Source organism: Procambarus clarkii, chromosome 31, assembly GCF_040958095.1.
Source record: "Procambarus clarkii isolate CNS0578487 chromosome 31, FALCON_Pclarkii_2.0, whole genome shotgun sequence".
NCBI lineage: Eukaryota > Metazoa > Arthropoda > Malacostraca > Decapoda > Cambaridae > Procambarus > Procambarus clarkii.
Window position 1 is genome coordinate 32165938 of NC_091180.1, and position 25265 is coordinate 32191202.

Below are 25265 nucleotides of genomic sequence, written 5' to 3' on the forward strand. Positions count from 1 at the left end.
GGCAGGAACGGAACATCGGGTCGCCAGAAAGGTAAACAAGAAGTCAAGTCGCGCCATGATGGATTCGGAGACGGCGGCCGCCTAGCGCGCGAGCCTCACACCAGCGTCAACAAACGATGAAGAAGGAAGAGGAAACGTGAGATGGTTCTCACACACACACATATACCACCTTCCCCTCAGGCTATCGCGTTCTCCTGCGGCTCGAGAGACGATACCTGGTGTGCGACGATACCTCGTGTAGGAAGATACCTTCCAATACCTGCGTAAAAGAGCTGGTAAGCCACACTAAAAGGCTTGCAGGCAGATGCTTCGTACGAGGAATGTAAACTCACTTGCGAATAAATCAATTTTAGATGTAACCAATGTTTACCTTTATGATGTCAGTGAGATTATTAGTTAGAGTATTATGGAGACTGGGAAGCTGGGGACTGTTGAAGCTGAAGACTGTTGAAGCTGGGGACTGTTGAAGCTGGGGACTGTTGAAGCTGGAGACTGGTGAAGCTGGGGACTGTTGAAGCTGAAGACTGTTGAAGCTGGGGACTGTTGAAGCTGGGGACTGTTGAAGCTGGAGACTGTTGAAGCTGAAGACTGTTGAAGCTGGAGACTGTTGAAGCTGGAGACTGTTGAAGCTGGGGACTGTTGAAACTGGAGACTGTTGAAGCTGAAGACTGTTGAAGCTAGAGACTGTTGAAGCTGGAGACTGTTGAAGCTGGAGACTGTTGAAGCAGGGGACTGTTGAAGCTGGAGACTGTTGAAGCTGCAGACTGTTGAAGCAGGGGACTGTTGAAGCTGGAAAGTGATGAAGCTGGAGACTGTTGAAGCTGGAGACTGTTGAAGCTGGGGACTGTTGAAGCTGGAGACTGTTGAAGCAGGGGACTGTTGAAGCTGGGGACTGTTGAAGCAGGGGACTGTTGAAGCAGGGGACTGTTGAAGCTGGAGACTATTGAAGCTGGGGACTGTTGAAGCAGGGGACTGTTGAAGCTGGAGACTGTTGAAGCTGGAGACTGTTGAAGCAGGGGACTGTTGAAGCAGGGGACTGTTGAAGTTGGAGACTGTTGAAGTAGGGGATTGTTGAAGCAGGGGACTGTTGAAGCAGGGGACTGTTGAAGCTGGAGAATGTTGAAGCAGGGGACTGTTGAAGCAGGGGACTGTTGAAGCAGGGGACTGTTGAAGCTGGGGACTGTTGAAGCAGGGGACTGTTGAAGCTGGAGACTGTTGAAGCTGGGGACTGTTGAAGCTGGGGACTGTTGAAGCTGGAGACTGTTGAAGCAGGGGACTGTTGAAGCAGGAGACTGTTGAAGCTGGAGACTGTTGAAGCTGGAGACTGTTGAAGCTGGAGACTGTTGAAGCTGGAGACTGTTGAAGCAGGGGACTGTTGAAGCAGGGGACTGTTGAAGCAGGGGACTGTTGAAGCTGGGGACTGTTGAAGCAGGAGACTGTTGAAGCTGGAGACTGTTGAAGCAGGGGACTGTTGAAGCAGGGGACTGTTGAAGCAGGGGACTGTTGAAGCTGGAGACTGTTGAAGCTGGAGACTGTTGAAGCAGGGGACTGTTGAAGCAGGGGACTGTTGAAGCTGGAGACTGTTGAAGCTGGGGACTGTTGAAGCAGGGGACTGTTGAAGCTGGAGACTGTTGAAGCAGGGGACTGTTGAAGCTGGGGACTGTTGAAGCTGGAGACTGATGAAGCAGGGGACTGTTGAAGCTGGTGACTGTTGAAGCTAGAGACTGTTGAAGCAGGGGACTGTTGAAGCTGGATACTGTTGAAGCTAGAGACTGTTGAAGCAGGGGACTGTTGAAGCAGGGGACTGTTGAAGCTGGGGACTGTTGAAGCTGAAGACTGTTGAAGCTGGAGACTGTTGAAGCTGGGGACTGTTGAAGCTGGGGACTGTTGAAGCAGGGGACTGTTGAAGCTGGAGACTGTTGAAGCTGGGGACTGTTGAAGCAGGCTACTGTTGAAGCAGGGGACTGTTGAAGCAGGGGACTGTTGAAGCTGGAGACTGTTGAAGCTGGAGACTGTTGAAGCAGGGGACTGTTGAAGCAGGGGACTGTTGAAGCTGGGGACTGTTGAAGCAGGGGACTGTTGAAGCAGGGGACTGTTGAAGCTGGAGACTGTTGAAGCTGGGGAGTGTTGAAGCTGGAGACTGTTGAAGCAGGGGACTGTTGAAGCTGGAGACTGTTGAAGCTGGGGACTGTTGAAGCAGGCTACTGTTGAAGCAGGGGACTGTTGAAGCAGGGGACTGTTGAAGCTGGAGACTGTTGAAGCTGGAGACTGTTGAAGCAGGGGACTGTTGAAGCAGGGGACTGTTGAAGCTGGGGACTGTTGAAGCAGGGGACTGTTGAAGCAGGGGACTGTTGAAGCTGGAGACTGTTGAAGCTGGGGAGTGTTGAAGCTGGAGACTGTTGAAGCAGGGGACTGTTGAAGCTGGAGACTGTTGAAGCAGGGGACTGTTGAAGCTGGGGACTGTTGAAGCTGGGGACTGTTGAAGCAGGGGACTGTTGAAGCTGCGGACTGTTGAAGCTGGAGACTGTTGAAGCTGGGGACTGTTGAAGCAGGGGACTGTTGAAGCAGGGGACTGTTGAAGCTGGAGACTGTTGAAGCTGGGGACTGTTGAAGCTGGGGACTGTTAAAGCAGGGGACTGTTGAAGCTGGGGACTGTTGAAGCTGGGGACTGTTGAAGCTGGAGACTGTTGAAGCTGGAGTCTGTTGAAGCAGAGGACTGTTGAAGCAGGGGACTGTTGAAGCAGGGCACTGTTGAAGCTGGAGACTGTTGAAGCTGGGGACTGATGAAGCTGAAGACTGTTGAAGCAAGGGACTGTTGAAGCTGGAGACTGTTGAAGCTGGAGACTGTTGAAGCAGGGGACTGTTGAAGCAGGGGACTGTTGAAGCAGGGGACTGTTGAAGCAGAGGACTGTTGAAGCAGGGGATTGTTGAAGCAGGGGACTGTTGAAGCTGGAGACAGTTGAAGCAGGGGGCTGTTGAAGCTGGAGACTGTTGAAGCAGGGGACTGTTGAAGCTGGTGGCTGTTGAAGCTGGGGACTGGTGAAGCTGGGGACTGTTGAAGCAGGGGACTGTTGAAGCTGGAGACTGTTGAAGCAGGGGACTGTTGAAGCTGCAGACTGTTGGAGCAGGGGACTGTTGAAGCTGGGGACTGTTGAAGCAGGGGACTGTTGAAGCTGGGGACTGTTGAAGCAGGGGACTGTTGAAGCTGGGGACTGTTGAAGCTGGGGACTGTTGAAGCTGAAAACTGTTGAAGCTGGAGACTGTTGAAGCAGGGGACTGTTGAAGCTGGAGACTGTTGAAGCTGGAGACTGTTGAAGCAGGGGACTGTTGAAGCAGGGGACTGTTGAAGCAGGGGACTGTTGAAGCTGGAGACTGTTGAAGCAGGGGACTGTTGAAGCAGGGGACTGTTGAAGCTGGAGACTGTTGAAGCTGGAGACTGTTGAAGCAGGGGACTGTTGAAGCAGGGGACTGTTGAAGCTGGAGACTGTTGAAACAGGGGACTGTTGAAGCTGGGGACTGTTGAAGCAGGGGACTGTTGAAGCTGGGGACTGTTGAAGCAGGGGACTGTTGAAGCTGGGGACTGTTGAAGCTGAAGACTGTTGAAGCAGGGGACTGTTGAAGCAGGGGACTGTTGAAGCTGGAGACTGTTGAAGCTGGAGACTGTTGAAGCAGGGGACTGTTGAAGCAGGGGACTGTTGAAGCTGGGGACTGTTGAAGCTGGGGACTGTTGAAGCAGGGGACTGTTGAAGCTGGAGACTGTTGAAGCTGGAGACTGTTGAAGCAGGGGACTGTTGAAGCAGGGGACTGTTGAAGCTGGAGACTGTTGAAGCAGGGGACTGTTGAAGCTGGAGACTGTTGAAGCTGGAGACTGTTGAAGCTGGGGACTGTTGAAGCACGGGACTGTTGAAGCTGGAGACTGTTGAAGCTGGAGACTGTTGAAGCAGGGGACTGTTGAAGCAGGGGACTGCTGAAGCAGGGGACTGTTGAAGCAGGGGACTGTTGAAGCTGGGGACTGTTGAAGCTGGAGACTGTTGAAGCTGGAGACTGTTGAAGCAGGGGACTGTTGAAACAGGGGACTGTTGAAGCTGGAGACTGTTGAAGCTGGAGACTGTTGAAGCTGGAGACTGTTGAAGCAGGGGACTGTTGAAACAGGGGACTGTTGAAGCTGGAGACTGTTGTAGCTGGAGACTGTTGAAGCAGGGGACTGTTGAAACAGGGAACTGTTGAAGCTGGGGACTGTTGAAGCTGGAGACTGTTGAAGCTGGGGACTGTTGAAGCAGGGGACTGTTGAAGCTGGAGACTGTTGAAGCTGGAGACTGTTGAAGCAGGGGACTGTTGAAGCAGGGGACTGTTGAAGCAGGGGACTGTTGAAGCAGGGGACTGTTGAAGCTGGGGACTGTTGAAGCTGGAGACTGTTGAAGCTGGAGACTGTTGAAGCAGGGGACTGTTGAAGCAGGGGACTGTTGAAGCAGGAGACTGTTGAAGCTGGGGACTGTTGAAGCTGGAGACTGTTGAAGCTGGAGACAGTTGAAGCAGGGGACTGTTGAAGCTGGAGACTGTTGAAGCTGGAGACTGTTGAAGCTGGAGACTGTTGAAGCTGGAGACTGTTGAAGCTGGAGACTGTTGAAGCTGGAGACTGTTGAAGCTGGGGACTGTTGAAGCTGGAGACTGTTGAAGCAGGGGACTGTTGAAGCTGGGGACTGTTGAAGCTGGAGACTGTTGAAGCAGGGGACTGTTGAAGCTGGGGACTGTTGAAGCTGGAGACTGTTGAAGCAGGGGACTGTTGAAGCTGGGGACTGTTGAAGCTGGAGACTGTTGAAGCAGGGGACTGTTGAAGCAGGGGACTGTTGAAGCTGGGGACTGGTGAAGCAGGGAACTGTTGAAACAGGGGACTGTTGAACCAGAAGACTGGTGAAACTAGTGTTGGTGTTGGAGGTGTGGGCCCGTACTGTCAGGGTGTACCCCGTACTGCAAATTTTAACCCGGTGCTGAAAACCACGTGTCACTTCCGAAATATATGAGTCAGTGCTGGAAGGGAAGGAGGGGGGAGGGGGGGGCGCTGTTAGAAAACGCCGTCGGGGTGACTTCTAATTCCCCCTCAAAACAATCCAAAAAATCAATCTTGATAAATGGATTTAAAACCCAGATTTGAAAAGCCACAGCTAGATGCCGTTAGCTCACACCAACACGCTTCTGGCAGAGGAACATGAGTACAGAAGACGCTGAGATTCCCTCCTAGAATCGTCAGATGACCCCCCCCCCCCCCCCCCGCCCCCGCCCTTCCAAGACAGGAAAAAATTAGTAGTAGTAGTAGGCATCCATCAGTCTCAGGAGACTATGGAGTTGGGCTCTGGCTGTTGGTCTGGAGTGGCCTCTCCAGGGTGCAAAGGGTAGGTTGATATGGGGGCGGGGGAGAAGCTGTTACCCATGCAGCAGGTTTCTCTTCTCTCTTCAAATACAAGCGGAGATATTAGGTTAACACTCCCTCACAAGTCAAGCCTGGCCCCCGGAGCTGGGCCTGAAGGAAGTAGAAGAACTCCCAGAACCCCCCCCCCCCCATCAAGGTACAATCCAGATACAATCGTCCCTCGAAGCCCTGAGACAGCGAAGAACACTGCCTGTCCACTCCGTCTTTCTAAGGTTCCCCATCGTTAAGAAAACGGTCAATTTAAAGCACCCTTTCCTAACCTACCAGAGAACCCAAAACAGAACACGAGACATACGTCACTTTCGCCAGCCGCTTCCATTACCTAGTACGACAATTTTTTGCGCTTTATGTAACGCCTACGCGCGAAAAGCGACGTTCTATGCAGTCTGACAGGTTGACCTGTGTGCCTATAAACAAAACAGTATCACTAAACCAATTAACATATATATATACCCGTTTATCTTCTAGAGATAGTTATCTTGAGATGATTTCGGGGCTTAGTATCCCCGCGGCCCCGGTCCTCGACCAGGCCTCCACGCCCAGGAAGCAGCCCGTGACAGCTGACTAACTCCCAGGTACCTAGTTTCTACTGCTAGGTAACAGGGGGATCAGGATGAAAGAAACTCTACCCCATTGTTCCTCGCCGGTGCCCGGGATCGAACCCACAGGATCACGCGTCCAGTGTTGTGTCCGCTCAGCCACCGGCTCCCATAGATAAATCACAAACTCCCCAAAAATCACGATCTCTATAACCGAAGACTTGAAAAAAAATTAAAATATTTATTTCCCCTGTTCCTTCTCGCCCCACAAGAACAACGAGGCGCTGGAAGAAGCTATGGTCCTCGGCCCTGTAAACCCGCCCCAGCATCGCTCACTCGGCCCACGGTACTCGCTACAAGAGGAAAGAGAAAAGAAGAACTTTGGAACGACTTTTGGGGGGGTTTGGCGTCGCAAAAACTGACGAATGGATCTTTTCGCCAACTCTTTGTAAACACAAAGGGGAAGGAAAGGTAAGGGGAAGAGGGTAAGGGGGGGGGAGGGTGATAGGACTTTGTGGGGTGGTTGAGAGGGGGAGAGGGGCAGACGGGAGGATAGATGCTGGTGGTTACAAACGAACTGTTATACTATCTTAAAACGATAGGATAGTATAGAGTCTCTCTCTCTCTCTCTCTCTCTCTCTCTCTCTCTCTCTCTCTCTCTCTCTCTCTCTCTCTCTCTCCCTCCCTCCCTCTCTCTCTCTCTCTCTCCCCCTCTCTCGCCGTTCGCATCCATCATACACTAACCACCTACCCAAGGACTAATTTCCACCTGGAAAGGCCTGACGGCTGAACGCAATTCCCAAAGGCCTACTAACGCCGCCAACCCCCCCCCCCCCCTCCCCCTCCCCCCTTGTTCCTATTCCAGCCGTGATTCCGAATTCCCATCATGGCTGACCATAATGGAAATCATGTCTGGAGATAAGGGGGCCGAATGGGTGGCTGGGGGGCGGGGGGTAGCTCACGTCTTGTTCCTAATTAATGACTCTCTGGTATAATTTCATTCGAAGAACCATTTGCTTCAAATTAATGACTGAAAGGGGATTTGTGCCGGGGGCTTCTCTTTCTCTCTCTCTCTCTCTCTCTCTCTCTCTCTCTCTCTCTCTCTCTCTCTCTCTCTCTCTCTCTCTCTCTCTCTCTCTCTCTCTCTCTCTCTCTCTCTCTCTCTACTCTTATCTTATCTGCTATTCTAGAGGAGACGGGGGAGTAGGAGAGAGTGAGAGAGTGAGAGGGAAGAGTAAGGAGGATGATTAGAGAGACAGTGGGGTTCGAGTAGCAAGATATGAGGAACGTGGATGAGAAAGAAAGGGTGAATGGTGAAAGCAAAAACACAAAAGAATGAAAGAGAGAGAGAGAGAAAAAAGAAATAAAATGAGTGATAATCAGAGATCACATTGAGCAAATTGAGGATCAACCCATTTTTTTTTTTTACCGGAAAGTTGAAAAAGCTTGTTTACAAAAGCTTGACAACAAGGAGGCTTCCCCCCAATTGTAAATGTGATTTTCTTCCCCCGAAACATTTACACTTTGGATTTACATTTGTTTTCAGATCAACCGCATTATTTCCTTCAGATACGGGGGACACCTAAATAATTTTTTTCTATGCAAATTGGAAATGCTTTGCAATACCCAGCGAGATATGGGAAGGGGAGCCGGAAGAGACGGGAAGGGAGGTGTGGCAAGAGGTACAGAATGGGAGGGGATACCAGTGACAGAGAGCTATGAATGGGTACTAATAAGGAATGCTCAAATCCCTTCACCATGTTGGGGCCGCAAGCGTAATACTTGAAATATCTGGTCAGTTTGGCCGAGTGGTTATATAGTATACGCTAAAAGGGGGCATGGAGGCCCTGGGTTCGAATCCTTCAGAGGGGTCATGAGTTTTCTGATATATTTACTTCGGTAACTGGATAAAACAGACAGTAATAATTAGGAGAATGGGAATAATAAGAGAGAGAGAGAGAGAGAGAGCGGTTCGCCACAGCTTGGGGGCGTCTCTGTGGACCAATCACAATCACCCACTAATTCTCTCCTCGACCAATCGGAACCCTGCACTGAAACACACACACACACACACACACACACACACACACACACACACACACACACACACACACACACACACACACACAGTGTGAGCGACCACAGTGTACTGGTGTTTGAGTACTTGATTGAAGAAGGGTTATTGAACTCGAGGAGGGATACCGAAACCAAAAGGTTAGCATACCGAAAGGGAAACTATGAGGGGATAAGAAAATTCCTAACAGATATAGCATGGGAAACAGAGCTCAGGGGAAAGACGGCCCAAGATATGATGGATTACATCACGCAGAAGTGCAAGGACGCAGCAAACAAGTTTGTCCCAGTCCAAAAGGAAAACAGAGAAATGAAGATGAGAAACCCATGGTTTAATCAAAGATGTAGGCTAGCTAAGCAGCAAAGTAAAAGGGCATGGAGAAACTATAGGAATAACAGGACACTGGAGAGCAGAGAAAGATACCAGAATGCCAGGAATGAATATGTCAGGATGAGAAGAGAGGCAGAAAGACAATACGAAAATGACATCGCAAGCAAGGCAAAGACTCAGCCTAAATTGTTGCATAGCCACATTAGGAGAAAAACAACAGTAAAGGAACAGGTTATGAGATTAAGGATAGGGGCGGAAGGATTCACTACAAATGACAAGGAAGTGTGTGAGGAATTGAATAAGAAATTCCAGGAGGTCTTCACCTTAGAACAAGGAGAAATTCCAGAGGTAAGTGAGGGAATAGCTAACCAGGAACCACTGGAAGAGTTTGAGATTACCAGTGGGGAAGTAAGGAAGTGTTTACTAGAGTTGGACGTGACGAAGGCTATAGGCCCAGATGGAATCTCCCCTTGGGTTCTAAAGGAAGGAGCAAGAGAACTGAGCCTACCACTCTCCATAGTGTATAACAAATCACTGGCAACAGGGGAACTGCCAGATACTTGGAAAGCAGCTAACGTAGTCCCGATATACAAGAAAGGGGATAGACAGGAGGCACTGAACTACAGGCCAGTGTCCCTAACCTGCATACCATGCAAGCTGATGGAGAAGATTGTGCGAAAAAAACTAGTGGAGCATCTGGAGCGAAGGAACTTTGTAACACAGCATCAACATGGGTTCAGGGATGGCAGGTCCTGCCTCACAGGGTTACTTGAATTCTACGACCAGGCAACAAAAATAAGGCAAGAAAGAGAAGGGTGGGCAGACTGCATATTTTTGGATTGTCAGAAAGCCTTTGATACAGTGCCACACAAGAGGCTAGTGCGAAAGTTGGAGATGCAGGCTGGAGTGAGAGGGAAGGTACTCCGGTGGATAGAGGAATACCTAAGCAACAGGAGACAACGAGTCTGTGTGAGGGGTGAGGTCTCAGATTGGCGAGACGTCACAAGTGGAGTCCCGCAGGGGTCAGTCCTTGGACCTATACTGTTTCTGGTATATGTAAATGATCTCCCAGAGGGTATAGATTCGTTCCTCTCAATGTTTGCCGACGATGCAAAAATTATGAGGAGGATTGAAACAGAGGATGATAGTAGGAGGCTACAAGATGACCTGGATAGACTGAGTGAATGGTCCAACAAATGGCTGTTGAAGTTCAACCCGAGTAAATGCAAAGTAATGAAACTAGGCAGTGGAAACAGGAGGCCAGGCACAGGATACAGAATAGGAGATGAAGTACTTAATGAAACAGACAGAGAGAAAGATCTAGGAGTTGATATCACACCAAACCTGTCTCCTGAAGCCCACATAAAGAGAATAACGTCTGCGGCATATGCGAGGCTGGCTAACATCAGAACGGCGTTCAGGAACCTGTGTAAGGAATCATTCAGAATCTTGTACACCACATATGTAAGACCAATCCTGGAGTATGCGGCCCCAGCATGGAGCCCGTACCTTGTCAAGCACAAGACGAAGCTGGAAAAAGTCCAAAGGTATGCTACTAGACTAGTCCCAGAACTAAGAGGCATGAGTTATGAGGAAAGGCTGCGGGAAATGCACCTCACGACACTGGAAGACAGAAGAGTAAGGGGGGACATGATCACAACCTACAAAATCCTCAGGGGAATCGACCGGGTAAACAAGGACGAACTTTTCAACACTGGTGGGACGCGAACAAGGGGACACAGGTGGAAGCTGAGTACCCAAATGAGCCACAGAGACGTTAGAAAGAACTTTTTCAGTGTCAGAGTAGTTAGCAAATGGAATGCATTAGGAAGTGATGTGGTGGAGGCTGACTCCATTCACAGTTTCAAATGTAGATATGATAGAGCCCAATAGGCTCAGGAATCTGTACACCAGTTGATTGACGGTTGAGAGGCGGGACCAAAGAGCCAGAGCTCAACCCCCGCAAGCACAATTAGGTAAGTACAATTAGGTAAGTACACACACACACACACTTACACATTCACACACACACAAACACACACACACACACACACACACACACACACACACACACACACACACACACACACACACACACACACACACACACACACACACATACACACGACCACCTCTGACCTGAAAGATTCGGGGCCAGATTCACGAAGTAGTTACGCAAGCACTTACGAACGTATACAAAGCCCACATCAAGAAATGATCCATTTGTATTTAAGGATTTTAATAGGGAATTGGGCCAAGTATTGAAGAGATCTGTTAATGGGTTGACGTGCCTATTACCACCCCCAACCCCCACCCCAGCCCGTAGGGGGGGGGAGGGTGATAGGCACTCAACTCAACACCCTTTCGGCAGTGTTGAATTGTTAGCTGATGATTTACAAGCTAAAGTTCATGATGATTTAGAAGGTGTCTCCGTGGACCACCAGTACCGAAATTGACACAAATGTGGGTGTGTGTGTATTAAAGAGTTGTGGATGTTTAAAACTAATTTCACAACTCTTCTCAAATGTTATAATTAATCTCGTTAATATTTCAGTGCCAATTACGCTCCGCGTAGGTACGAATAAAATAGGATTAAGTCAACACAATTTCGTCTAGCTTCTTGGACTGGTCGGCAGTGCGACGCTCTCGTGTTCTGCACGGTCCGGGTTCGATCCCCGATGGTGCAAGCGGGTGGGCACCTTTCCTTCCCTCTGTTCCCTGCCCTCATATCCAGTCCCAGTGCTACATATCCAGTCCCAGTGCTACATATACAGTCCCTGTGCTACATATACACTCCTCTCCAACATATACTACATATGGAACAAAATATACCTCATTTAAGATGTACTTCATATAATATATACCTCATAACATAGTAGGCATCCTTCAGTCTCGGGAGACTATGGAGTTGCGCCCTAGTTGTCAATCCTGGTGCAGCGTCTGGTGTGATTGTTGAGGCCAATCCCAGAGTGGCAGTCCATCCCACACCGAGCACAAACGAAGTCCGATTCTGGTCTGTCTTCCCGGCTACCGGCTTTCCTTCTCTGTCTCTTTGCCTCCAATTCCTTGGCAAGTGACTCCTCGAACTTGGAGAGACGTCTTTGAACAGACTGCCTCCAGGCTGAACGGTCTGCAGCCAGTGTTTCCCATATAGCTAGATCGACGTCCATGGCTTTCAGGTCCCTTTTGCATACGTCTTTGTACCGTAGCTGGGGCTTGCCTGTTGGACGCTTTCCCTGCCTCAGCTCTCCGTACAGGAGATCCTTGGGGATCCTGCCGTCGCCCATTCGCACAACGTGCCCGAGCCAGCGCATTCGTCTCTGTTTCAGCATTGTGTACATGCTGGTGATTCTTGCTCTCCCCAAGACGTTGTTGTTTGTCACCTTGTCCTGCCAGGTGATGTCCAAGATGTGTCTAAGGCAGCGCATGTGGTAGGCACTCAGCCGTCTTTCCTGACGGGCGCGGAGTGTCCAAGACTCACTGCCATAAAGGAGAGTGCTCAGGACACAGGCTCTGTAAACCTGAATCTTAGTATACTCAGTTAGCCTATTGTTGGCCCACACTCTCTTCGTCAGTCTGGACATGGTAGTAGATGCCTTACCGATGCGTTTGTTTAGCTCCGTATCAAGAGAGAGGGAGTCAGAGATTGTGGAGCCCAGGTACACGAAGTCGTGAATAACTTCCAGTTTGGAATCAGAGATGCCGATGTCAGGTGGGGAGTCCACTCCTTGTCCCATGACTTGCGTTTTCTTCAGACTGATGGTGAGTCCGAAAGCCTGAGAGGCCTCGCTGAAGCGGGTTATGAGCCGTTGGAGGTCTTCAGCTGAGTGGGCAGTGACTGCTGCGTCGTCGGCAAAGAGGAAGTCGCGCAGACACCTCAGCCGAACCTTTGTCTTGGCTCTCAGCCTGGCGAGGTTAAAGAGCTTTCCATCCGACCTGGTCCGGAGGTAAATGCCTTCCGTGACAGATCCGAAGGCGTGCCGCAGCATAACTGCGAAGAAAATCCCGAATAGGGTTGGAGCCAGTACGCAGCCCTGCTTTACTCCACTTCGGATGTCAAAGGCGTCTGATGTTAGGCCATCAAAGACCACGGTGCCCCTCATGTTCTCATGGAAAAATCTGATGATGCTGAGGAGCCTGGGTGGGCATCCGATCTTGGGGAGGATCTTGAACAGGCCATCCCTGCTGACGAGGTCGAAGGCCTTCGTCAGATCTATGAAGGCTACAAAGAGTGGCTGCTTCTGTTCCCTGCATTTCTCCTGCAGTTGTCTGAGGGAAAAGACCATGTCGATGGTGGACCTGTCAGCTCTGAATCCGCATTGTGATTCTGGATAGACTCTCTCTGCAAGTACTTGGAGCCTCTTCAATGCGACTCGAGCAAACAGCTTTCCGACAATTAAATGAGGTATATTTTGTTCCATATGTAGTATATGTTGGAGAGGAGTGTATATGTAGCACAGAGACTGTATATGTAGCACTGGGACTGGATATGAGGGCAGGGAACAGAGGGAAGGAAAGGTGCCCATCCGCTTACCAATCGGGGATCGAACCCGGACCGTGCAGAACACGAGAGCGTCGCACTGCCGACCAGTCCAAGAAGCTAGACCTCATAACATATAAATCATTTAAAAGGTCGTTTATATAAAAACAAGCTGCGGAATTGCGAGCATTCCAGGTGAGTGGAAGAAGGACATTATTAACCCTGGACCAGAATATTTATACTGTTTTGTTTAATTTTCTCCATTAATAGATCTCGTTTTTTCACGTTATCGTAACCTCAACCTAATTAACGCAGATAACAGCTCACAGATATCCACGTTTGCTCTGCGTCGGACTCGATAGCCTAGGCGGGGTTTTGGTTGGGTTCGTACGCTTCTAGTTAGTTTAGGAGATTGGATTATTTTATTATTATTATTATTATTATTATTTCAATTGGCAAATCAAGAGAATGAGTTGGGCAGCAAACTGCATTAACCAACAGCTGCCTTGATCAGGGGGTGAACTACCCGCCTGCCGCACGCAGAATAAGGCAAAATCAACAATTAACAAGACATTAGTAGCACTAAGGGGGGTATAAACATCAATAACAAGGACATCAATGACATTCATTGACAACAGCATCAGTGATTCAATAATATAAATGCTTACGGAACGTGACCAAGGACATCAATGATTCAAGGACATCAATGATTCAAAAACATCAATGATTCAGGGACATCAATGATTCAAGGACATCAATGATTCAAGGACATCAATGATTCAAGGACATCAATGATTCAAGGACATCAATGATTCAAGGACATCAATGATTCAAGGACATCAATGATTCAAAAACATCAATGATTCAAGGACATCAATGATTCAAAAACATCAATGATTCAGGGACAGCAATGATTCAAGGACATCAATGATTCAAGGACATCAATGATTCAAGGACATCAATTATTCAAAAACATCAATGATTCAAGGACATCAATGATTCAAAAACATCAATGATTCAGGGACATCAATGATTCAAGGACATCAATGATTCAAGTACATCAATGATTCAAGGACATCAATGATTCAAGGACATCAATGATTCAAGAACATTAATGATTCAAGGATATCAATGATTCAAGGACATCAATGATTCAAGGACATCAATGATTCAAGGACATCAATGATTCAAGGATATCAATGATTCAAGGATATCAATGATTCAAGGACATCAATGATTCAAGGACATCAATGATTCAAAAAGCATCAACGCTTCAAGAACATCAATATTTGAAAATAAACACACACACGCAAAATTAGAATCATAAATAGTTAGTAATATACTATCAAGGACATCAATGTCGTAAACCAGGATAATAACAGCATCAATGGCATCTACAGCAGGATTTTAATTATTATAAAAGACCATCAATACTAATTAGGAGACATGAACGTTCACGCATCAATTACGCAGGACAAACACTACATCATCAATAACGCAGCACAAACATCACATCATCAATAACGCAGCACAAACATTACATCATCAATAACGCAGCACAAACATTACATCATCAATAACGCAGCACAAACATTACATCATCAATAACGCAGCACAAACATTACATCATCAATAACGCAGCACAAACATCACATCATCAATAACGCAACACAAACGTCACGTCAATAACGCAGCACAAACATCACATCATCAATAACGCAGCACAAACATCACATCATCAATAACGCAGCACAAACATTACATCATCAATAACGCAGCACAAACATTACATCATCAATAACGCAGCACAAACATCACATCATCAATAACGCAACACAAACGTCACGTCAATAACGCAGCACAAACATCACATCATCAATAACGCAGCACAAACATCACATCATCAATAACGCAGCACAAACATTACATCATCAATAACGCAACACAAACATCACATCATCAATAACGCAGCACAAATATCACATCATCAATAACGCAGCACAAACATCACATCATCAATAACGCAGCACAAACATTACATCATCAATAACGCAGCACAAACATTACATCATCAATAACGCAGCACAAACATCACATCATCAATAACGCAACACAAACGTCACGTCAATAACGCAGCACAAACATCACATCATCAATAACGCAGCACAAACATCACATCATCAATAACGCAGCACAAACATTACATCATCAATAACGCAACACAAACATCACATCATCAATAACGCAGCACAAATATCACATCATCAATAACGCAGCACAAACATCACATCATCAATAACGCAGCACAAACATTACATCATCAATAACGCAGCACAAACATCACATCATCAATAACGCAGCACAAACATTACATCATCAATAACGCAGCACAAACATCACATCATCAATAACGCAACACAAACATTACATCATCAATAACGCAACACAAACGTCACGTCAATAACGCAGCACAAACATCACATCATCAATAACGCAGCACAAACATTACATCATCAATAACGCAGCACAAACATTACATCATCAATAACGCAACACAAACATTACATCATCAATAACGCAGCACAAACATTACATCATCAATAACGCAACACAAACGTCACGTCAATAACGAAGGACAAACATCACATCATCAATAACGCGGGACAAACATCACATCATCAATATCGCAGCACAAATAACAACACATCAATCACGATACAGGAACATCAACACGCACAAAAACGACAGAAAAACACATAGACATTAATGAAACTAAGGTACTGATATCCATAACGTGCAACCAACATAGAAAACTGAAACATAAATGCTCAGCTCTTTTGCTTAACCACAACATCTGCGTCACCACAACATCTGCGTCACCACAACATCTGCGTCACCACAACATCTGCGTCACCACAACATCTGCGTCACCACAACATCTGCGTCACCACAACTTCTGCGTCACCACAACATCTGCGTCACCACAACATCTGCGTCACCACAACATCTGCGTCACCACAACATCTGCGTCACCACAACATCTGCGTCACCACAACATCTGCGTCACCACAACATCTGCGTCACCACAACTTCTGCGTCACCACAACTTCTGCGTCACCACAACATCTGCGTCACCACAACTCCTGCGTCACTACAACTTTTGCGTCACCATAACAACAGCACCACCACCACCACAACAACAACAGCCCCACCACAACAACAACACCACCACCACCACAACAACAGCCCCACCACCCCCACCACAACAAAACCACCACCACCACAACAACAACACCACCACCACCACCACAACAGCCCTACCACCACCACCACAACAACACCACTACCACCACAACACCAGCCCTACCACCACCACCACCACAACAGCCCCACCACCACCATAACAACAACACCACCACCACCACAACAACAACAACACCACCACCACCACAACAACAACAGCCCCACCACCACCACCACAATAACAGTCCCACCACCACCACAACAACAACACCACCACCACCACAACAACAGCCCCACCACCACAACAACAACAACCCCCACCACCACAACAACAACAACAGCACCACCACCACCACCACAACAACAGCCCCACCACCACAACAACAACACCACCACCACCACAACAACAACAGCCCCACCACCACAACAACAACAACAGCCCCACCACCACAACAACAACAGCCCCACCACCACAACAACAACACCACCACCACAACAACAACACCACCACCACCACAACAACAACAACACCACCACCACCACAACAACAACAACACCACCACCACCACAACAACAACAACCCCACCACCACCACCACAATAACAGTCCCACCACCACCACAACAACAACACCACCACCACCACAACAACAGCCCCACCACCACAACAACAACAACCCCCACCACCACCACAACAACAACAGCACCACCACCACCACAACAACAACAGCCCCACCACCACAACAACAACAACACCACCACCACCACAACAACAGCCCCACCACCACCACCATAACAACCCCCACCACCACCACAACAACAACAGCACCACCACCACCACCACAACAACAGCCCCACCACCACAACAACAACACCACCACCACCACCACAACAACAGCCCCACCACCACAACAACAACAACCCCCACCACCACCACAACAACAACAGCACCACCACCACCACAACAACAACAGCCCCACCACCACAACAACAACACCACCACCACCACCACAACAACAGCCCCACCACCACAACAACAACAACCCCCACCACCACCACCACCACAACAACAACAGCACCACCACCACCACCACAACAACAGCCCCACCACCACAACAACAACACCACCACCACCACCACAACAACAGCCCCACCACCACCACCACAACAACAACACCACCACCACCACAACAACAACAACACCACCACCACCACAACAACAACAGCCCCACCACCACAACAACAACAGCCCCACCACCACCACAACAACAGCCCTACCACCACCACAACAACAGCCCCACCACCACAACAACAACAGCACCACCACCACAACAACAGCCCCACCACCACAACAACAACAGTCCCACCACCACAACAACAACAACAACAGCACCACCACCACAACAACAACAGCCCCACCACCACAACAACAACAGCCCCACCACCACCACAACAACAGCCCCACCACCACAACAACAACAGCCCCACCACCACCACAACAACAGCCCCACCACCACAACAACAACAGCCCCACCACCACCACAACAACAGCCCCACCACCACAACAACAACAGCCCCACCATCACCACAACAACGGCACCGCCACCACCACAACAACAGCACCGCCACCAACACTACAACAACAGCCCCACCACCACTACAACAACAGCCCCACCACCACCCCAACAACAGCCCCACCACCACCACAACAACAGCACCGCCACCAACACTACAACAACAGCCCCACCACCACCACAACAACAGCCCTACCACCACCACAACAACAGCACCGCCACCACCACAACAACAGCCCCACCACCACCACAACAACAGCCCCACCACCACCACAACAACAGCACCGCCACCACCACTACAACAACAGTCCCACCACCACAACAACAACAACAGCCCCACCACCACCACAACAACAGCACCGCCACCACCACTACAACAACAGCCCCACCACCACCACAACAACAGCCCCACCACCACAACAACAATAGCCCCACCACCACCACAACAACAGCCCCACCACCACTACAACAACAGTCCCACCACCACCACAACAACAACAGCCCCACCACCACCACAACAACAGCACCGCCACCACCACTACAACAACAGCCCCACCACCACCACAACAACAGCCCCACCACCACCACCACAACAACAGCACCGCCACCACCACAACAACAGCACCACCACCACAACAACAACAGCACCACCACAACAACAACAGCCCCAGACCACAACAACAACAGCACCACCACCACAACAACAACAACAGCACCGCCACCACCACAACAACAACAACAGCACCACCACCACAACAACAGCACCACCACCACAACAACAACAGCCCCAGACCACAACAACAACAGCCCCAGACCACAACAACAACAGCACCACCACCACCACAACAGCAGCCCCACCACCACCACCACAACAACAACAGCCCCACCACCACCACCACAACAACAGCACCGCCACCACCACAACAACAGCACCACCACCACAACAACAGCACCACCACCACAACAACAGCACCACCACCACAACAACAACAGCCCCACCACCACCACAACAACAACAGCCCCACCACCACAACAACAACAGCCCCACCACCACCACAACAACAACAGCCACCACCACCACAACAATAATAACAGCCCCACCACCACAACAACAACAACAGTTCCACCACCACCACAACAACAACAGCCCCACCAATACCACAACAACAACAGCCCCATCACCACCACAACAACAACAGCCCCACCACCACCACAACAACAACAGCCTCACCACTACCACAACAACAACAGCCCCACCACCACCACTACAACAACAGCCACCACCACAACAGCAACAGCCCCACCACCACCACAACAACAACAGCCCCACCACCACCACAACAACAACAGCCCCACCACCACCACAACAACAGCTTTACCACCACCACTACCACAACAACAACAGCCCCACCACCACAACAACAACAGCACCACTACCACCACAACACCAACAGCTTTACCACCACCACAACAACAACAGCACCACTACCACCACAACACCAACAGCTTTACCACCACCACCACCACAACAACAACAGCCCCACCACCACAACAACAACAGCCCCACCACTACCACAACAACAACAGCCCCACCACCACAACAACAACAGCCCCACCACTACCACAACAACAATAGCCCCACCACTTCCACAACAACAACAGCCCCACCACCACCACAACAACAACAGCCCCACCACCACCACAACAACAGCTTTACCACCACCACCACCACAACAACAACAGTCCTGCCACCACAACAACAACAGCCCCGCCACCACCACCACAACAACTGCCCCAGACCACAACAACAACAGCTCCACCACCACCACCACAACAACAGCCCCACCACCACCACAACAGCCCCACCACCACCACCACCACAACAACAACAGCCCCACCACCACAACAACAACAGCACCACTACCACCACAACACCAACAGCTTTACCACCACCACCATAACAACAACAGCCCCACCACAAGAACAACAACAGCCCCCACCACCATCACAACAACAACAGCCCCCACCACCACAAGAACAACAACAGCCCCACCACCACAACAACAACAGCCCCCACCACCATCACAACAACAACAGCCCCGCCACCACAACAACAACACCACAACAGCAACAACACCACAAACACCACAACAACAACAACAACACCACAACAACAACAATAGCACCACCACAACAACAACAACAGCACCACCACCACCACAACAACAACAGCTCCACCACAACAACGACAACAGCACCACAACAACAACAGCACCACCACCACAATACCAACAACAACAGCACCACCACCATAACAACAACAACAACAACACCACAACAACAACAGCAGCACCACCACCACCACCACAACAACAGCTCCACCACAACAACAACAACACCACCACAACAACAACAACAACAACACCACAACAACAACAACAGCACCACCACCACCACCACAACAACAACACCACCACAACAACAACAACAGCAGCACCACCACCACAACAACAACAGCTCCACCACAACAACAACAACACCACCACAACAACAACAGCACCACCACCACAATACCAACAACAACAGCACCACCACCACAACAACAACAACAACAACACCACAACAACAACAACAGCACCACAACCACAACAACAACAGCACCACCACAACAACAACAACAGCACCACCACCACCACAACACAAACAGCTCCACCACAACAACAACAACAGCACCACCACCACCACAACAACAGCCCCACCACAACAACAACAACAGCAGCAGCCCCACCACCACCACAACAACACCACCACCACCAAAACAACAACAACAACAGCCCCACCACCACCACCACCACAACAACAACAGCACCACCACCACCACCACCACAACAACAACAGCCCCACCACCACCACCACAACAACAACAACAGCTCCACCACCACCACCACAACAACAACAACAACAACACTACAACAACAGCCCCACCACCACAACAACAACAACAACGACAGCTCCACCACCACCACAACAACAACAACAGCTCCACCACCACCACAACAACAACACCCCAACCACCAACACAACAACAGCCCCACCACCACCTCAACAACAACAGCCCCACCACCACCACAACAACAACAGCTCCACCACCACAACAACAACAGCCCCACCACCACCACAACAGCCTCACCATTACAACAACAACAAGGCCACCACTACAACAACAACAGCCCCACCACTACAACAACAACAGCCCCACCAACACCACAACAACAATAGCTCCACCACTACAACAACAACAGCAACAGCCCCACCACCACAACAAAAACAGCCCCACCACCACCACCACAAGAGCCCCACTATCACCACCATAACAACACCAGCACCACCACAACAACAACAGCACCACCACCACAACAACAACAGCACCACCACCACCACCACAACAGCCCCACCACCACCACAACAACAGCCCCACCACCACCACAACAACAGCACCACCACCACAACAACAACAGCCCCACCATCACCACAACAGCACCATCACCACCACCACCACAACAACAGCCTCCTCCACCACCACAACAACAACAGCACCACCACCACCACAACAACAACAACAGCCTCCACCACCACCACAACAACAGCCCCACCACAACCACCACAAAATACAGCCCCACCACCACCACCACAACAACAACAGCACCACCACCACAACAACAACGGCTCCACCACCACCACAACAACAGCCCGACCACCACCACAACAACAACAAAAGCCCCACCACCATCACCACAAAAAACAGCCCCACGACCACCACAACAACAACAACAGCTCCACAACCACAACAACAACAGCACCATCATCACAACAACAACAGCCCCACCAACACCACAACAACAACAACAGCACCACCACCGCAACAACAACAATAGCCCCACCACCACCACAACAACAACAACAGCACCACCACCACCACAACAACAACTGCCCCACCACCACCACCACAACAACTGCCCCACCACCACCACCACAACAACAACCCCACCACCACCACAATAACAGCCCCACCACCACCACAACAACAGCCCCCCACCACCACAACAACAGCCCCACCACCACAACAACAACAGCTCCACCACCACCACAACAGCACCACCACCATCACCACCACAACAGCACCACCACCACAACATCAGCCCCACCACCACAACAACAGTCCCACCACCACCACAACAGCACCACCACCATCACCACAACAGCACCCCCACCACAACAACAGCCCCAGCACCACATCACAACAGCACCACCACAACAACAACAACAGCCCCACCACCACAACAACAAGAGCCCCACCACCACCACAACAACAGCCCCACTATCACAACAACAACAGCCCCACCACCACCACAACAACAGCCCCACCACCACCTTGAGGCTACCTTGAGGCTACCTTGAGGTGCTTCCGGGGCTTAGTGTCCCCGCGGCCCGGTCGTCGACCAGGCCTCCTGGTTGCTGGACTGATCAACCACCACAACAGCACCACCACCACCACAACAGCCCCACCACCACAACAACAACAGCCCCACCACCACCACAACAACAGCCCCACCACCACAACAACAACAGCCCCACCACCACCACAACAACAGCCCCACCACCACCACAACAACAGCCCCACCACCACCACAACAACAGCCCCACCACCACCACAACAACAGCCCCACCACCACCACAACAACAGCCCCACCACCACAACAATAACAGCCCCACCACCACCACAACAACAGCCCCACCACCACCACAACAACAGCCCCACCACCACCACAACAACAGCCCCACCACCACCACAACAACAGCCCCACCACCACCACAACAACAGCCCCACTACCACCACAACAACAGCCCCACCACCACAACAACAACAGCTCCACCACCACCACAACAACAGCACCACCACCACCACAACAACAGCCCCACCACCACAACAACAACAGCTCCACCACCACCACAACAACAGCCCCACCACCACCACAACAACAGCCCCACCACCACAACAACAACAGCTCCACCACCACAACAACAGCACCACCACCACCACAACAGCACCACCACCACCACAACAGCACCACCACCACCACAACAACAACCCCACCACAACAACAACCCCACCACCACAACAACAACAACAACAACAACACCACCACCACAACAGCACCACCACCACAACAGCACCACCACCACAACAGCACCACCACCACAACAGCACCACCACAATAAGAGCCCCACCACAGCAACAACAGCCCCACCACCAAAACAACAGCCCCACCACCAAAACAACAGCCCCACACCACAACAACAACCCCACCACCACCACAACAGCCCAACCACCACCATAGCCCCCCACCACAACAACAACCCCACACCCACACCAACAACAACCCTACCACCACAACAGCCCCACCTGCACCACCACCACAACCACAACAACAACCCCACCACAACAACATCCCCACCACAACACCCCCCCACCACCACCACCACAACCACAACACTAATACATCAACAACAACAACCGTCGCGCGCCCGCTATCAGCCACCACGCGCTTTGTACAAGACTTGTGGGATCGGCTGGGGATTTGCAGCAAATTAATGTTGGAACCAAGATGGCGGCTCCGCTCCAAGTTCACTAATGATAATGGTCCCTCTGAGCCCCGTTGATGGCAGGGGGAATTGGCAGCACAACTCTCGCCACTTCCCACCAAATTCGGTCCCGCCCAGACCGAAAGACCCCGCGAAAGACCGCGAACTCAACGGGGATATATAAGAACTTCCCGCCCTTCCGCAGACTATGATATTCGATCTCCCATAGCCTCGCTCAGAGCGGGAAACGCACTCGAGCAAAATGAAGGATCTGAGCCTCCCAGCGCGCGATCGAAGCCTCTCGCTCTCTCGAACGTTGCTTTCTGGTGCGAGTTGGCGCCGGCAAGAGAGGGTCTTCCGCTAGGATTTGTTGGAGCTGTCTACTTTACAACAACTTAGGGAGACTTCGTTTCAATTAATGGCCTGCTTCTCTCCTTTTTACCAAGGCGCCGCGATGGAAAATGAGAATTAATTGTCGACTGCAAGTGGAAGATTTCTGCTTGGTGTGTGTAGACGTGACCGGCCGGGGGGGGGGGGGGAGGAGGAGGCAAGAGAAAGAGAAGGAGGAGAAGGGTAAAGAGAAAGGAAGACAAAGAGGAAAAGGCAAGCAGAAGGGAGAGAGAAAGAGAGAGCAGTAATATAAGAAACGATGAACAAGAGAATCGTTAGTAAGAGAACCTTCGAATGCTTGGCGATGAAAGCTTGAAACATGTATGTAACCCGTACAGCTTAATGGGACCCGTACAGCTAAATGGGACCCGTACAGCTTAATGGGACCCGTACAGCTTAATGGGACCCGTACAGCTTAATGGGACCCGTACAGCTTAATGGGACCCGTACAGCTAAATGGGACCCGTACAGCTTAATGGTACCCGTACAGCTTAATGGTACCCGTTCATCTTAATGGAACCCGTACAGGTTAATGGGACCCGTACAGCTTAATGGGACCCGTACAGCTTAATGGGACCCGTACAGCTTAATGGAACCCGTACAGGTTAATGGGACCCGTACAGGTTAATGGGACCCGTTCAGCTTAATGGGACCCGTACAGCTTAATGGTACCCGTACAGCTTAATGGAACCCGTACAGCTTAATGGGACCCGTACAGTTTAATGGGACCCGTACAGCTTAATGGTACCCGTTCATCTTAATGGAACCCGTACAGGTTAATGGTACCCGTACAGCTTAATGGTACCCGTACAGCTTAATGGAACCCGTACAGGTTAATGGGGCCCATACAGCTTAATGGGACCCGTACAGCTTAATGGTACCCGTTCATCTTAATGGAACCCGTACAGGTTAATGGGACCCGTACAGCTTAATGGGACCCGTACAGCTTAATGGAACCCGTACAGGAATGGGACCCGTACAGCTTAATGGTACCCGTACAGCTTAATGGGACCCGTACAGCTTAATGGTACCCGTTCAGCTTAATGGTACCCGTTCAGCTTAATGGTACCCGTTCAGCTTAATGGAACCCATACAGCTTAATGGAACCCATACAGCTTAATGGGACCCATACAGCATAATGGAACACAAAACCAACTCATTTAGACCCAAAATGTTCAATAAACTAAACATTTCACACAGAACACAAGAAGTTCCACGAAACACAATAATTTCATTTAAGAGTCCCACAGACTCTTAAACACAAGCAAGTTGTTGTCACAACTGCGAGAATAATGACAGGTTGGTTAACGAGGACCTTCCTAAACTAGGACCTTCCTAAACTAGGACCTTCCTAAACGAGGACCTTCCTAAACGAGGACCTTCCTAAACGAGGACCTTCCTAAACTAGGACCTTCCTAAACTAGGACCTTCCTAAACTAGGACCTTCCTAAACTAGGACCTTCCTAAACTAGGACCTTCCTAAACAATGACCTTCCTAAACTAGGACCTTCCTAAACTAGGACCTTCCTAAACTAGGACCTTCCTAAACTAGGACCTTCCTAAACT

General features: G+C 50.0%; 1 protein-coding gene across 1 annotated transcript in view; it reads right to left on the reverse strand.

Moving 5' to 3' along the window:
- Nucleotides 1-396: 396 nt before the first annotated feature.
- LOC123750637 (mucin-4-like) overlaps nt 397-25265 on the reverse strand; it is a 49662-nt gene continuing 24793 nt past the window's right edge. Inside the window, exon 2 of the mRNA XM_069334257.1 lies at nt 397-4876. Coding sequence (XP_069190358.1) covers nt 397-4876 — 4480 coding nt within the window. The remainder of the gene's footprint in view (nt 4877-25265) is intronic.